Source organism: Tachypleus tridentatus, chromosome 10, assembly GCF_004210375.1.
Source record: "Tachypleus tridentatus isolate NWPU-2018 chromosome 10, ASM421037v1, whole genome shotgun sequence".
Taxonomy (NCBI): Eukaryota; Metazoa; Arthropoda; class Merostomata; order Xiphosura; family Limulidae; genus Tachypleus; species Tachypleus tridentatus.
The window spans coordinates 138,672,556-138,690,354 of record NC_134834.1 but is presented as its reverse complement, the minus strand read 5'-3'; the positions used below and the strand labels follow the sequence as shown (position 1 = coordinate 138,690,354).

Sequence of the window (17,799 nt, the reverse complement as noted above, 5' to 3'; positions counted from 1 at the left end):
TCATGCAAATTTGTGCTGAACAAATGTTTACAAGCTTTATATCCATATGAACCATTGTGAAGCTAAATCTTTATATAAGTGTACTGAGACAACCGTACTTGGTAAAAGTACCAACTGTGTATGATAGATTATTTTGGTATACTGTAGCCATTTTAATACCAACTATTGAAAAGTGTATGTTCAAAGGTGACTTCTGTTTTAGCTACACAATTTTTTAATTCTGAAACACTGTATAGTGTAGATGCAGGTACAAATAATATGTGCGTATTATTTTATACCACTTATATAATGTGGCCTAATGTTAACTGCTGATGTGGTATGAACATTATATGGTACACTAATGCCATTTTTTTAAGTAGCATATAATAGAAATTTGCTGAAGTGTAATATAACCAATGTTCATTACCTTAATGTTGACATCTATAATGTAACCTATGATATTTTAACACAAACCATTATATAATATGTGGCTGAAGTGTACAACAGATTTAGTGGTTAATTTATTTATAGGTTTATAACTTAGGAACAGGAAAAGGTCAGACTGTGCTAGAGGTAATCAGAGCCTTTGAAGAAGCAACAGGGATCAAAATACCCCACTGTACAGTTGGAAGAAGAGCAGGAGATGTAGATATCTTATGTGCTGATCCCACTCTGGCAGAAAAAGAATTAAGTTGGAAAGCTAAGAGATCGCTAGTTCAGATGTGTCAGTTTAATTTCCATTGTTCTTTCAAAGTAATTGTTTACTATAAAAAGAAATCTGCCTATAGACATAAAAAAATTAGATATTTTAATTCTTATAATTGTTGAAGGTGTGTGTTATTAAGATCTGATCCAGTATGAATACCTATACCACATTAAAATGAAACTAAATGCAGGGTCAGACCAGTGTAAGGCATCTTTACAATTATTCAGCAGAAACATGAAACAGGAAGTTTTTATGGTAAGAAACGTTTTATTAACTAAACAACATTCAACAATCTAACAGTTTTTAAATTTTAGAAATGATAGTAATTATTTATGCATACTCATGTCATTCTGCATGAATTGTAATATTAGTTATTTATAGCAGAACAGAAAAAGAAATGCAAACTGAATAGCTATGGAAACATGCAAAATATTTGGGTAAGAGTAGAGATGTCTCATGAAATAATGATCAAAGATATATATAGATATGTGCCTGGATACTTATTAATTGTGAGATTGCTTGATTTCATTATTAAAGCTTTTGTGATTTTTCTTCTGTTAATTTTAGGCTCATGTTTTAGTATTTTGGCATTCTATTCAGAAATACTGTGGTTGTTTTTATTCTTATGCTCATGAACTTCATGTTCTTTTAATCTGATATTCAAGTTATATTTTGTCACCCATGTGAAAGGCTGGTCAGTTATTATTACTTTATTTGTAATATGTTTCCTGGTGGGATGGGTTTATTATACAATTTTCTTAGCATATTTGTCATTTTGTGAAGGTTATATTTATGTTCTACTTTTATCCAAATTTATATTAAAGGTATGTTAATATTTTCTATGTGTGGGATATCATGAGTCATTAGATTTCCTTTGTTTTATGAGGTGTTTTTTTATTTGTTTATTAAGTGTATCTTGTCTGTATTTTTTTTAATTTTATAATAACTTTAACTATTTTAGAAGGGAATTGTTATTAAACCATTGTGTTTAGTGTATAACTTCATTGATGTTTTTTATAGTGCATATAGTGTATGCTACATTTAAGAGGCTTTTTAGTATCTAGCTTCTGGTTAACTACATCATTATAAAACCATTTTATGTGATTCCTGCTGTATGAATTTTAATGGTGAAGCCTTGAAGGGATTTGTATGATTTTAATGAAAAATTTATTCTGTAGTTATTTTTATTTTCAACTGTGAATTACACTTTTGTATACATTGTTTATGTGTTGAAAGAATTTTGATTGTTCATTTTGACAAGTAAAGCTGCAAAAAAATCAGCTACACATCTAAGCCAAAATTCAGGCTTATATTTAACTATAGCATGTTGGTCTATACAGTGTAAAAAAAAAGAGTGGATAGAGGATCTGATAATCAATTTCCCATGGCAAGTCTGTGTAACTGAAAGAAGTATGAATATTTATATTTAAAGCAAATAAATGTGGCTAGTCATGTAACAGTTCGGTTAGGTGTTCCTGTTTCATCTTGGTTCTCTGTGAATGAGGTCATATGAAATAATATCTGCAGTAAGTTAGTTTACTTCATGAAAATAGGTTTGAAGGAATAGATTTACAATATCAAAGCTAGACATAATGTTGTTATTGTCTAAAACTCTTAAGTGTTGTAGAAGGTGTGAAGTGTTTGTTGTGGAAACATAAGGTTCCAAAATCCAAGTCAAATATTTACCAAGGTTGTAATTTAAGAGTTATAAAAAGATGTAATTCGACATAAGTTTAATGGGTTTTTATGGACTTTTGATTTTTGGTATTCATGGTTGGTCTTTTTGCAAAAAACTGTAAAGTTTAAAAGTTATATTTTTTTCTTTTAATAGTAGTTTGAGTAGTTTGCTCAAATTTTGTTGTATGTTGGCTTATTTTTTAAGGTAAGTATTTCACTGAATAAATTTAGAAGTGTAATTTAGCATATCTACTGTTAAGAAACCATGCTGTTTTGGGTTGGTAGAATCACAGTATATTTTCCTTCATTAACTCTTTGAGTGACAATGAATTCATTGTTTCTAAAATGTTTTAGGTCTTTCTGCTGGTGTCAAATTTTGTTTTGTAGACTTTTTATTGTTTCCTTTTTTGAAGTTTTTTCATTAAATTAAATAAGAAAATTCATTATTAGGCCCTTTGACCACTATTTTCTTACATCACATAGAACAACATACCGTAGTCTTTGTGTTATATAAGCCTACCTTTTGGCTTAGATATTAAGCTTCTAAAAAGCATCCTAAATTTAGTATACACTGTATGCACCACAGAAGACATCAATGAAGAAATTAACACAATATATTCCAAACATAAACAACTTCCCTACTACAGTAGCTACACAAAGTATAATGAATTAAAAACAGATGAGTTTAATAAACAAACAAACTCAAAAATAACTCCATAAAGTAAAGTTAACCACTTGTATTATCCCATATGTAGAAAATACTAGCACATCTGTATCAGAAATTTGGATACAATCAGTGCAGGGGTTTCCAACAGGTGGGTCGCGACCTCCCAGTCGCTTCCCTACTACAGTAGCTACACAAAGTATAATGAATTAAAAACAGATGAGTTTAATAAACAAACAAACTCAAAAATAACTCCATAAAGTAAAGTTAACCACTTGTATTATCCCATATGTAGAAAATACTAGCACATCTGTATCAGAAATTTGGATACAATCAGTGCAGGGGTTTCCAACAGGTGGGTCGCGACCTCCCAAGGGGTCGCAAAGCCTTGGCAGGGGAGTCGCGTAGCCTTGTTAGAAGTAGCTTGGGATAACATTAATTTTATTTCGTCAATTACATTTTCATGCTCTTACATTTTTTTGTTTCGGTGCAAAGCAAAACATGTGCTACGTTAGTTCAATGTCATTAGGTGATATTATGGGTGTATGTATGCGTGCCTGTGTGAATGTGTATGTGTCTGCAACTGTATGTATGTGTGTACTAGTGAGTAGTGCATGTACTTATGCTTGTGTGTCTGTTTAGCTGTGATTAAGTGTGTGTGTGTGTGTGCTTGCTGTCGATACGTGAGTCACATGTCCGTTGCTGATTGGTGGATGACGAATCGCGTGACTGGCCACGCTCCCTTCCCTCCCAATACTTACCCCATCATTACTCTACCTGCACCCCCCACAAGTAGTTAGTGTAAGATCTACAATTGCCAAAGCATTCATTATTCAACATTTTTGTTTTATTTTAACAAGGAGATAAGTAAGCAGTAGAGGTGAGTTGTGTCCATGGCTAAACGGCGCAGATACTCAGAATGCTACCTCAACATTGGCTTCACCACTGTGCTCTTCAATGACGGCATCGAGAAACCACAGTGTGTTTTGAAACATCCAGAACACGCAAAGAAGGGTTTGGATTTCTTTAAACGGCATGAACGGTGTCTTAAAAGCCAAAGAATCGATAGAAGTGGGTCGTTTCAGCAGCAGAGTGCAGCCGTAGTGGAAGCTTCATATGAGATTGCATTCGAAATTGCTAAACAAAAAAAGCCTCACACGATTGGAGAAACACTTCTTAAACCCTGCATGGTGAAAGCAGTAAATCTTATTCTTGGAGAAGCCAGTGCAAAGAAGATGCAGCAAGTATCCCTGTCAAATAATACTATACAGAGGTGCATTTCTAAAATGTCTATGGATGTGAAGGAACAGGTTTTGACTGAAATCAAGAGTTCCCCTTTGTTCTCCTTTCAGCTCGACGAGTCAACAGATGTAAGTTCATGTTCTCAGTTGCTTGTCTTCGTGAGATACATTAATTCAGGTGACATCAAAGACGAATTCTTATTCTGCAGTGCACTTGAAACCACAACAAAAGCTGATAATGTCATGGAAAAAGTTTCAACTTTTTTTCAAGACGAAGATCTTCAATGGGAAAACGTGTGGGGTTTGTACGGATGGGGCACCGGCTATGCTGGGATCGAAATCAGGATTCCAGTCCAGAGTGAAGAAGCTAGCACCTCAAGCAAAGGGCATCCACTGCATGATTCACCGATATGCTCTCGCCAGTAAGACTCTCTGTGCCTCTCTGCAGGAAGTGCTTGAATCTGTAATCAAAATTGTAAATTATGTGAAGACTCAAGCACTCAACACTCGCCTATTCAAAGAACTATGCAAAGATATGAATGCTGACCACGAAGTCCTTCTCTTCTACACAGCAGTATGTTGGTTGTCAAAAGGAAATGTTATTAATCGTGTCTTTGAAATGAAAGATGAAATAAAGCTATTCCTGGAGACTCAAGAAAGGAAAGATCTTGTAGCTCACTTCAAAGATGAAGCATGGAATAAAAGGCTTGCGTACCTAGCCGACATTTTTGACCAGCTGAACAAGCTCAATTTGAAGCTTCAAGGAAGGGAAACACATGTTCTCCTTTTTTAAGATAGTCTTCGGGCCTTTGTTTCCAAACTGCAAAACTGACATCGGAAAACCAATCTTGGAGACATCGCTATGTTTGAAAAACTTTGTGGAGTGACGGATGAGATTACCGAACATCTTCAGTCTCTAGAAAAGGAAGTCGAGCTTCCCTGAGCTATCACAGGAACAGGAGGCCCTGGTAAGGAACCCATTTTGTACTGAACTTGATGTTTCCAGCATCCCAGATGATATCCAAGATGAATTTCTGGATCTAAGGAACGACTCTTTAGCTCGTGATCTCTTCAAGGTGAAATCTGTGACTCAGTTCTGGTGCGCTATGTATCAGTCATACTCCAAAGTCAGCATGATAGCTTTACGTGTCCTTGTTCCATTTGCTTCTACCTACTTGTGTGAGGCAGGATGTTCCACTCTTGTCAATATAAAAACAAAGAATAGGAACAGATTGGATGTTGGAGATGACATGAAAGTGGCTCTAACAAACGCTCGGCCACGAATTTCAAAGCTTGCTGCTGAAATGCAACATCAGGCATCTCACTAGCTGGGTTGGATAGCTGTTCAAACCTATGTTAATATTATTTTAAGAAATATATGTTCTTTTTGTGAATTCAGGTTGGACCAATGTGATTTAATTTGCTAATAAATAATTACAGAATTTTTAAATATTTTTTTTAGATGCTTTTTTCCCTCTCCTTCACAGAAAATAAAAGAAAAATTGAGCTGCTGATAGTAAGCCCTAAGTAGGGGGTCACATGGGTTTCAAACTTTTAGGTAAGGGTTCGCGAGTGCCAAAAGGTTGGGAACCCCTGGACTGGTGCATAAATATATTCTTAATAACAAGTAAATTTGTCTTTGCTTCTGAAAAGGATATTAAACACATATTAAGAATATTATATAACAAATGCACCTCACCAGAAACATTTACAAAATAAAGGTAACAATTGTCCAACCTTTTACTTAAGTGAAACATGACACAATTTGAAGATCTGGTTAAGAGAAACCCAAAAATGTTTTTCTCAACATATTGTCACCATATTAAAGTACAAACCTGATACTAACAGAAGAATAATCAGAGAAGCCTTATTAGTAAAAGCAAACAATACTACAATTAACACATATTCAGGAGCATCTTTATGTCTTTGATCATTATTTCCCAAACATTCCTAACCCTGTGCAAATGTTTTCACAGGTATTCACTTTTTGTTTGTTTCTCCATTCCGCTGTAAATAACCAATGTCAATTCATGTGGATTAATATGCACAGCATAAGTAACCATTATCAATTTCCAAATGTAAATACATTAATAGATTGTTGAATGTTATTTTATTACTAAAACCTTCTTTAACATTAAAACATTTGTGTGCTTTGCAATGATTGAAACATCGTACCTGTTTTAAAAATATTCTTTCTTACTGTGAAAGCTGTAATTTTTAATATGTATAATCAGTAAGTAAACTAAAAATTCAGTCAATAGCTGTATTGTTTCTATTGTATATTATTTTCTTTCCAGTTTTATATATTTCCTAATTTTGAAATAAATTGAGATCTTGTTTGAAATTATTTCTTTGTAAGAAAGTCTTTTTAAATAAATGTTAAATATTTGTATAGTCAGACACTACTTTTCTTCTAAATATTTTGTTTATACAAGGAGATCATTATGTTTATTAAAGAAAAGTGAACATAATTTGGCAACAAAATTCTTTCTTGCTATTAAAGGTAGCATTTGATTATTTTTCCAAGTTTATAATGGTAAATTGACATTTCTTATATTAAAAATAAACTTCTTTACATGTGTTTACCACATTAAGAGTTTTGATTAGCCATAATGTGCACTAAAATATTTTATTTGAATGAAGGTGTGAGGAAATGAAATTGAAACTTTGTTTTCAATCTAAAATATTAAATTGAAGAAGTGAGATAGTCTTATATTATCATTGTCATTTTCAAACCATCATCATGTCTTTCCAAAAGCTAAAGTTTTTAAAATTTTGCTAAAACTACAACTGATGAAACTTGTATGTATGTAATAAAACTTCAGCAAATCCTCTGCAGGATTCTCATCTGTGCATTTTATTAAGTACTTTGTTTTGCTGAGTTTAAATTCTGAGGTAAATTATTCAAAAACTGATCTGTATAATTACATTTATAATAATAGTGAAAAACTGAAAAAAAAATTTTTTTAAGAGTTAATAATTTTGGAATATATTTTGCAGGTGCTGACACTTGGAGATGGCAGTCACAAAATCCATTAGGTTTTCGTGATGAAGCTAATTAAAATTAACAAAGTATTAATATTTTAAAGAATATTAAAGCACATTCTAACAATTTTTTTGGCTTTTATTTGCAATACAAAATGTTTATTCTAATATTTTATGTTTAAGTGGTTAACATTCACTTTTGAATTGTTACTGTATTTTGTACTGTGAAGTTTATGATTTTTATCTCTTTAAGCTTGTTTGATTTGCAACTTAACAACAACTGCAGTCAGCTTTATAACATCATAGTCTCTTCTCTAGTCACTGGAATTTACTTTACCTGTAATCATAATAGGTTAGTGTTTTATCTTTTTTTATTCTAATTGAAATATAATGAATCTTTGTTCTATTTTCCAGTAGTATAAGAAATAAGTTAATATTAGTTCATTCATTTATTTGATATGTTGTGTAGTATAATATCATGTTTTACTGCATAGCTATTATCTTAAACATTTGTTTCCTGTTATTGCTTTAAATATGATTATACTTATTGTTAAGAATATTCTTATATTGTGAGCTAATTATTTTCAGCACTAATTAATAAAAAAATAAATGGTAAAGAAGCTCTTTAATATTATCGTTATTATCTCTATTGGTCTCTCTAGTTCATGATAGTTCTACATGCTTTTTATTGAATACATCATAAGGTAACCAGTTTAGAAATTTGTAACCTATATTGTGAACTTTACTCTTCATATTCCTCAGAATTTTACAGTTTTAATATGCAAGTTAATTTATTGATCTCCCTTGTTTTCAAAAGACATCTTAGTACATGCTAAAAATATTGAAAAATGCATTTCTATGTGTATGTATGTATGTATGTATGTATGTGTGTGTGTGTGTGTGTGTGTGTGTAAATTTTACCTTTGGCTGGTGATTTTGAAAACCATCTGGTCTTAGGTATTCTTGGAATATATTATTAATACAAGTGTGCAAACAGGAAAATATGACAAAAATTCTACCAACCCACTGATTAAACAATAATAAGACTTATATCTGGCTTTTATGTTAGGAAATGTACAACCCCAAGCTGTATTGAATGTTTAGTGTCTATCCAAGAAATTTAACACAAATAAGCATGTAAACTTGGTTCACTGGGTACAATATATCATTAGAAAGCAGTATACTACATTCATTCTAAAGACGGCTGGTATGATTATTAAAACTTATTAAAATAAAGGAGAAAACAATGTTTCAACCTTCTTAAGTCATCTTCATCTTACTTTTCATTACAGTAAACTACACATATAAAATGTGCTAAGGTTTTATCTGAAGTTTCAGTAATAATGAAACATTATTGTAACACACAGTAAATCCAGATAAGAAGTTAGGATGGGACTCTGGAAGTAAAGTGAAAATGATCACTGAAACTGGAAGTCCACCTAGGGCATAAGGGGTGAAACAGTTAATTAACTTAAGTAATTACATATACATATTAATTCAGTTTGCATGTCATTTACATATAAATCATCCTGTTGATCAACCTTTATTGGATAAAGCATTAATTAGATGATAATTTTAATATGCATAATATGTAATGACAGATAATTACAGCAAGGGGCACCAGTTATTGACAATTGTTGATAATTGCAGTTTGAAACCCCAGCTATTGATAATAATAACGGATTTCCATGACTTGATGCTGATTATTGACAATAACTGAAGGTAATTATAGTTTAAAAAGAATGTAGTCATGAAGCATAATTATAGTGTAAAGAAACAACATTTGTGTATTTATTGACAGTAATAGATCCTAATCAAAAGCATGGCTGTGTGAACCCACCAGATCTAATTATGGGGTAAGGAAACAACAGCTATGATTCTCAGAACAACCTTTACTGTATGCAAATATGGGTTAAAAGAAAATACCATGTCTTTTACATGGACATTTAAATGTTCTATTATAAATCTTGAGAATCAGCTCATCTTCATTCTGTCTACTTGAAAGAGAGAGAGTAAACATACACTATGGAAAATAGCCAGAGTTCTCAATGAATGAAATGTCTGTCCAGTGATAATGAAACTGGGGTGTGTTTTTTTTTTAATAGAGTTAACAAATAACTATATAATTATATAAGTATTTCATTCATTAATTCTACATTTATTTTGTTTAACATAGTTCTTGTAAATGTCCCAAAGTAGATGAATTTACTATCTTCAAAATTTCATCAATGCATCTCAAAAAATATAATTCCATATCTACAACCTTTAACATAGTTTTCAAAGAAGCCTCATCAAGGCTGCCTCTCATGAATATTCAAAATTTGTTTCATATGATGTGATCCTGTCAAATATCAAGAAGATTGATCAGAATAGAAACTGTTTAAGATTTGATGAATTGTTTAAAATAAGTAACAACTTTACAATGCCTGTAGGTAGTAGTTGGCATGAGATAACTAATATTAAGGCTGATCATTTGAAAAAATAGTCAGTGCTAACACTAAAGAATAGCAAGATATCTGCTGTGCGTAGGCTGTTATCCTAGGTCTGGCACATCTCAGAAGATCATTTAATTATAAATATTATTGATCAACAAGAACCACTGCTTACAGGCATGGAAAGTTATCTCCACAATTCCTGTAATGTTCCAGTTGGTTCTTGTGGAATAGAAACAGTAATGGTATTTAAGTGACATTTAAAAATTCAGATACACCATGAGTATTTTGATAATTTCAATAGAATTACTTACAAAGGACTATCATATCCCAAAAAAATTTTCCTTTGGTTTCATAATAACCAATTTAATGTTATAATGTTAATGAAGAGTTTTCTTGATGTGTTATAGGATCACTTACATTGTGATAAGGGGTTTAGTAACTTTAGGCATTATTTTGTTAGTTATTTGAATGTCTGTGATAGTAATGGCTGCATAAATGATCAACCCCTTGTTTCTGCTAATTGTGAGATAGATTTTCAATCAATACACTGACAGCAGACACAAAAAAACAGAAAACAATGTCATCATGTGAGAGATTTTTTCAAAATAAAATGTATTTTATTATCATCAGTAGGACAAAACATTGTCCTGATTCCAACAGATGCAATGAAATACATTATGTGGGCTGTAAAAATTTGTCATGCCTTCCCATCATTTATATTTCCTTCAGGAGAGAGAAGTTAAAAATTCCTCTGAACAGTATATTTAATTTTTTATTTTGAGGCTAGCCAAAAAACAGGACTGAGTTGAATTACTGGTGGTTCACAATTTTAACAAAGAAAACCATGGGATGAGTTTTTATTTTTTAAGGAACAAGAATTATGCAGCTATAGCTTATAATATGGAATAATTTGATGGTCATTTTATTTCAAATTATCTCATCCATCAAAGGATAAAACCCAGTGTTATTGTTAATGGCAGAAAGATTATGGTTATGACCAGTGTTCCCTCTAGGCTGTGTGGCTGCATAACAACTAAATAGTACAGCATACTTCATTACTCCAGCTGTGCATGCACATCCTCAGTAATGGTGAGGAGTTTTGATATGATATCATTAATGAGCCTGGCAGTTGATATACCTAACATCCAGATTACTAACTGGTAGCATTGCATGGTGGCCTAATAATCCAAAAGTACCTTGCCATACACACCAAAAAGAAAACTGGTAGCACATGCCTACACATAATTGCCTTGATACTGGTGCACCTGAAAAATTCATTCCTCACATGAATATAAAAAATTAGAGTGAACATTGCTTATAGCTATCAAAAACTTTTAAATCAGAGTTATCAGCAGTTTTAATTTCATTTCTATGGTATAATCATTCCCTAAAACAATGTTGAACTAAAAGTAGCAAGGCTGTGTACCAAACATAAACTTCAGTTCACCACACACCTTGATAATATCCATAAGAGAAAAATTTCTGACTGGCACTGAAAGAAAGGGGTTGAACATTTTTCAGAAGAAATTTCAAACATGGACTTACAATAAGAAGGTTGTGCAAGGACTTTATTTAATAGTGAGTGACCAATGCTATACATTTTGTGGTATTAAAGATGTATACATATATCCAAACAAAACTTATCATCGATATTTAGATCTCGTAAACATAATAATGTAAGTTTGTTCGGCCGATCATGGCAAGGTAGGTAAGGCGCTGGATTCGCAATCTAAGGATCGCGGGTTCGAATCCTCGTCACACCAAACATGCCCACTCTTTCAGCCTGGGGATGCTATAATTTAACGGTCAACCCCACTATCTTTGGTAAAAGAGTTGGCGATGGGTGATGATGACTAGCTGTCATGCTAAATTAGGGACAGCTAATGCAAATAGCCCTTGGGTAGCTTTGCGAGAGATTAGAAAACAATCATAATTTTGTTAAAAGTCATTTTAATGTAAAAACGCCTTTACTAAATATACTTTTTATGTACATAAAACACCAAAATGACTATTGTAAATGTTTTTAAAATCAAAAATTTTGTCAAGGTTATTTATATTAATCAGTTTATGTAATAGATATTAATCTTAAACATAAAACTTAGTTGTAGATCACGTGATGAAACGAAGCAAATCTCGTAAATTGTTTTTTTGTTTGTCAGTGGTATAGAATACAATTACTCTCTGCTGTGGACTGCAGTTTTGCGTATGTTAATTTCAGTGGGTAAATAATGCTGGCCAGGTGGTTAAGGCACCCGACTCGTAATCTTAGAGTCGCAAGTTCGAATCCCCATCACTCCAAACATGCCTGCCATTTTAGCCGTGTGAGCGTTATAATGTGTCGTTCAATCCCACTATTCGTTGGTAAAAGAGCAGCCCAAGAGTTGGCGGTGGGTGGTGATGACTAGCTGCCTTCCTGCTTAATTAGGGACGGCTAGCGCAAGTAGCCCTCGTGTAACTTTGCGCGAAATTGAAAACAAACAAACAAATAATGCTATAACAGTTCTCGAATACATTAATTTATATTGTACAGCGGTGCAACAATTTGCTGAAGGTATATACACACATACATACAATTTGGTATGAAATATTTAAAATGTATGTCGTGTATGCAGACAGAAGTGAGAGAAAGTATTTGGTATGGTTCTTAAAGGAATCAGTTGATTAAATAGTTGTCTGGACACTTGTTGATTTGTCAACATTTTTCGGCATTATAAAAGTATTATTTCATAAAAATATGTTGTGTATGCAATCAGAAGTATGAGAAAGAATTTGATGTGGTTTTTAAGGGGATCGGAATCGATTAATTGGAATGTTCAATCACTTTGATGTTGGTCCGACAATATTTTTATGAATATGAAATATGATTTCATAATAATTTTACGTTGGTATGTGGAGAGAAGTTCAAAAATATTTGATGTGGTTTTAAAAGTAATATAAATTGGTTGAATTTTATATGCAAAAACGGCTCGTTTGGGCTGAGAAAACACTTTACTTTGTGAACCTGACGATGACCGAAGAAGGTCGAAACGTTGTTCGCTCTTCTATGTAAAGTTTTTCAGCCAAACGATCAACAAGTGGGTTTCTCGTCATCACTGGAAATTGGTTGAATGGCCCATTCGAAGACTTGTGTTGATCTGGACTTTACTAAATATTTAATTTTGGTTTCGATGGTGAAAACATTGGACTACTTCTAAGTATCATAAATAACAATTACTTTATTTCGGGCGAAAGTTTTCATACACACAAATATGGTGTTGCTATGGGTAAAAGAACTGTCCCTCAATGCAACATTCTGTACATGCACTGGATTGAACAACAGTTCTAAACACAGCAATGAAATAACAAGCATTCATGGTGAGCGAATTTGATAACCTCTAGTTTAAAAAGTAAATTTTCAAAATTTGGTTGTTTTTCATAGTTCTCTTGTTGAATGAAGAAGAGCTATGTAGCAAGAAGTTTAAGTAAGAAGAAAAGCTTATTCATCTAGTTCTCTTTATTAAAAAGACGCAATACATGTCGTCTAACCATATAACCGTTGCAGACAGCCGCGTTCTTAGTTTGTACACCTCTGCTGGCAAGTTAAGCTAATAGCACATAATGTGGATACGAGTACGCTAAGGAATTGATAGTAATTAGTTATTTAATGTGTTTGTGTTAGGGGTTTCAACTTGGGGTGTGTACTAAAAGTTGAAATTCTGGCTAGAATCAGAACTAAAATTCTATACTAAAATAAGAATGTACTGTCAAATCCCTGTCAATTACTTGTTGCTGTATAACAACAGGAACCACTAAACAAGACAACGTCAAGGAAATACCGCAAGGTACGAGAAGGACAATATCCTTATGGCTACGGCATTGGGTGTTACCACTGAATGTGGTAAAGCCATGTTACGTCAGGAAACAAAGAATAGTTATAATACGTGCACGAAATAATGTTTTATACTAACAACTGTTAACATGAAAACAGAAATATAGTTGTGTTACTTCCCTTAAAACATTTCATCATTTACGAAATAAATTACTAACGTCACATTCAGAAGAATTTAAGTATATAATACCTAAAAACGTCGGTACTTGGTATTTAGGAAAAAACAAGCCATTTGTACATTTCACAAAAACATACTTTATTCACAACCATAGTTTTGCCAGTAAAAGCTTTATCAGATGCAGATTGAAAGGTTTTGTAACAGGATTAAACATACATATACACTGCTGGTCAAAATCTTAAGGCCAATGAACATAAAGAAAAAATATGCATTTGCGTTGTTAGACTCAACCACTTATTTGAGTAGAGCTTCGAAAGATGAAAATAAGATAAGAGGAAATAAAAAGAAAATAAATTTTTAGCATTTAAGAGGGAAAATGTGAGCACGATGAAATTAGCCTAAATACTAGCTGGTCAAAAGTTTAAGACCACACTGAAACGAAGCGTTAATCGGTAAACACGTAGCGAAATTGTCATTTGTGTTCAAGGATTAGCGTTGTCAGCATCTCCCACTGATATCTGCTGTGCTACATTGAGTAAAAACATGACAAAGGCTAAAAAGTTGACAGAGTTTAAACGTGGCAGAATTGTCGAGCTGCAAAAGCATGGTCTCTCTCAATGTGCCATCGTTGGTGAGATTGGGCGAAGTAAAACTTGTATTGCAAACTTGTAAAAGACACTGAGGGGTACGGAACAAGAATTTCAAGTGGTCGACCCAAAAAAATTTCGCCGGCATTGAGCAGAAGGATTCGACGGGTTGTCCGGCAAGACACCAGCCGATCGTCGAACCAGATTAAGGCCCTTACGGACGCAGAACGCAGCTCAAGAACAATAAGACGGCATCTACGAGAGAAAGGCTTTAAAAACCGTAAACGTCTTCAAAGGCCATGCCTCCTTCCACACCATGAAACAATTCGGTTAAACTTTACTGAAAAGCACCAAAGATGGGACAGAAAAGTGGAAGAAGGTTTTGTTCTCTGATAAGAACAAATTTAAGCTGGATGGTCCAAATGACTTCCAATGTTACTGGCACAATAAGGGTATCCCACTGGAGACATTTTCTACATGACACAATGGAGGAGGTTTCATCAAGATCTGGGGTCCTTTCTCCTTCCATGGTACAATGGAACTTCAGGTTATACAGTGGCATCAAACAGCGGCTGGCTACATTGGCATGTTAGAGAGAGCATTCTTATTGACTGAAGGCCCTTGCTTGTGTGGAAATGACTGGATATTTCAGCAGGACAATGATGCAATCCACAATGCCCGCAAGACAAAGGACTTTTTCATGGCGAATAACGTGATTCCTTTGGACCATCCGGTGTGTTCGCCCGAATTGAACCCCATAGAAAATGTTTGGGGGTGGATGGAAAGGGAAGTCTAGAGAAATGGACGTCAATTCCAAACAGTGCATGATCTTCGTGAAGCCATCTTCACCACTTGGATTAACATTCTAGCCAGCCTTCTGCAAACGCTTCTATTGACCATGCCAAAGCGAATGTTTGAAGTTATTCGCAATGACGGTCGTGCAACTCATAACTGAGACCATTTGTTGGGCATTTTCTACCCTGTTTAGGACTTCTTTTTGGTATGATCTTAAACTTTTGACCAGTTAGTATTTAGGCTAATTTCAGTGTTCACATTTTCCCAATTAATGCTACAAAAAAAATTTTTCCTTTTTCTTATTTTCATTTTTCAAAGCTCTACTCAAATAGGTTTAATAAATTATGTATTTATGAAATGTACATTCATGGTCTCGGAAAAGCACGCAGATTCAAGATGTATTTGATAGAAATTAACAAAACTATAACCGAAACACTTTCGAAATGTGGGTCTTTCTTATTCAGTGATAAACTATGAAATGTACAGTTGTCTTGTTTACAATCAATTCTGTAGTTTGAAAAATGTTGAAGTGTTTCAGGAGCTACAAGCGTTGTAGAATCCTTAGCGTTTTCTAAGTTATATGGTATTTTAGAATTTCTTATAAACGCTAGTTACATGTGTTTTTATATGTGTGTGTTCTTAAGTGATTTTTGGTAACTGGAATTTCTTGGAATCCTTTGAATAACACCTAATTCAATCGAACATGGCTGAATATCGGCACTGGATTATTATTTTGAATAACATCTCCATCCAAAATAGCTTCACATTTACTGAATATGCATATTAATACTCTCTATGTTAAACTTATATGCTACTCAAATATTTCTTAAGAATAACATGCTAATTTCATTATTAATGGAGTCTAAATGACGTATTTGTTTAAAGTACAATTTTCTTGTTTTTTCTCAATTCTGTTAGAATGTAAGTAATGTTATTAACAAATTCCAATTTTCAAAATATTCTCACTTTTAATTAATATCATCTGAGACTTTTTATATAAAATAATACATTCATTATAATCCACAACGACCTTCTATATTTTATCATTTGGTTCGAAAGGTCCGGCTTTGTTGAAAGTTGAGCTATGTATTTTGCAAAATAACTTCTCGTGAAGAACACAAAGTAAATATATATTGTAATAACTAGTCCATAACACTACTTTAGATCTTGCATCACAAGATACATAACATAAATCACAAAACAATATCCTACACTTTACCACGTTCATCTTATTTAGGGTTTTATCTTTTAGACAGTCGAGGCTGTGTTGCAAAATAGCCTTTCACCAGAAAGACTCAAAATTTTAAAGTAACAACATATTTTGTGTGCTTAATAAATAGCTTACAATGCGACTTGAGAATCCCCCGCTGGTTCAGCAGTGAGTCTACTACGGATTTACATCGGTAAAATCAGGGTTTAGTTTCCCTCGGTGGACTCAACAGATAGCCCAATGTGACTTTGCTGTAAGAAACACACACACAAAGCACTACTTTATATTATTCTTTATGACTGTTTGTTTGTTTTTGAATTTCGCACAAAGCTACTCGAGGGCTATCTGTGATAGCCGTCCCTAATTTAGCAGTGTAAGACTAGAGGGAAGGCAACTAATCATCACCGCCAAATCTTGGGCTACTCTTTTACCAACGAATAGTAGGATTGACTGTAACATTATAACGCCCCTACGGCTGAAAGGGCGAGCATGTTTGGCGCAACGGGAATGAGAACCCGCGACCCTCAGATTACGAGTCACACGCCTTAACACGCTTGGCCATGCCGGGCCTCTTCTTTATGAAGTATATAAAATACGTTAAAATAGCTCTCCTACACTACACCATATTGATTTTATTTAGAGTAACGGCTTTTAGGCAGTTTGAACCATACTGCAAAATAACATTATAGCATCACAGCTTTTAACTCTGAATATTCATTTTGAATTTTCTAAGGACCTGCCTCTTTGAATAGTTTTGGCGTGCAAGTAAGAACAATTTCTTGAAATGAACCTGTCCCCAGAGTTTTATTCTGTTTCTCCAATGAGTCAGAAGCAGTTGTTTTTTAAGTGATATATTCTGACGTAATCTTTTTCTTCCTTATTTAAATGTCCAGGTATTTGCTTTTAATTTCTTTGTGTTTTGTTGGTTTTTTTTTCAAATTGTACGCTTTCTTTTGCCCTTGCTTTACACCAATTAACAATCTTGCTACAATAAAATATTTGCATGTCTAGCCGCTGTTACACGAAGAGTTTTCAAAATAAAAAATAATTAATAATAATCCTTACTTTTGAATCCTTTCAAATTAAAAGCAGCTGTTTGAGCATGAAGATATACACGTTTTTCTCCCAAAAATATCCCTGGAACAACACATCTCTATAGTCTATCCTTTCTGGTTCGTCCTCTTGGCAGCTCGGTTTCTTCTTGCAAAATTGTAACAGTGTTCTCTAGTGTAACATATACAGGGTTAATCTTCATGCTGATTGATTGATTGGTTGTTTGTTCGATAGTAATTTCTCAATTCCTTATAAAACTTCCCTGTAATTATACGTTTGTAGCAAAGAGAAGGCATAAACATTTGCATCAATGTTGACTTTTTTCTTTTGCGCAAGTCTTTTAAGCACAGCACATTTGTTTCTTACATCACTGGTTCTTGTGTAAATGCCAAAATCATCTAACACACACATTCTATATTTTCTGGTTATATCATTGTTTATGTATTTTTCAAGGTAGTGTAGAAATCATAATCTTCATCTT

General features: G+C 33.4%; 1 protein-coding gene across 8 annotated transcripts in view; it reads left to right on the top strand.

The window, feature by feature from the left end:
• The window catches only part of LOC143230444 (UDP-glucose 4-epimerase-like), a 69,057-nt gene extending 61,176 nt beyond the window's left edge, over positions 1 to 7,881 (top strand). For 6 of the 8 annotated variants that reach the window (XM_076464010.1, XM_076464007.1, XM_076464012.1 and 3 more), the window contains one exon: positions 511 to 6,614. In XM_076464010.1, coding sequence (XP_076320125.1) covers positions 511 to 807 — 297 coding nt within the window. In that variant the 3' untranslated portion in view covers positions 808 to 6,614. Of the gene's footprint in view, positions 1 to 510; positions 6,615 to 7,267 lie in introns of those variants that run through there. The other 2 variants (XM_076464008.1, XM_076464009.1) reach the window with 2 other exon arrangements.
• Positions 7,882 to 17,799: the final 9,918 nt, after the last annotated feature.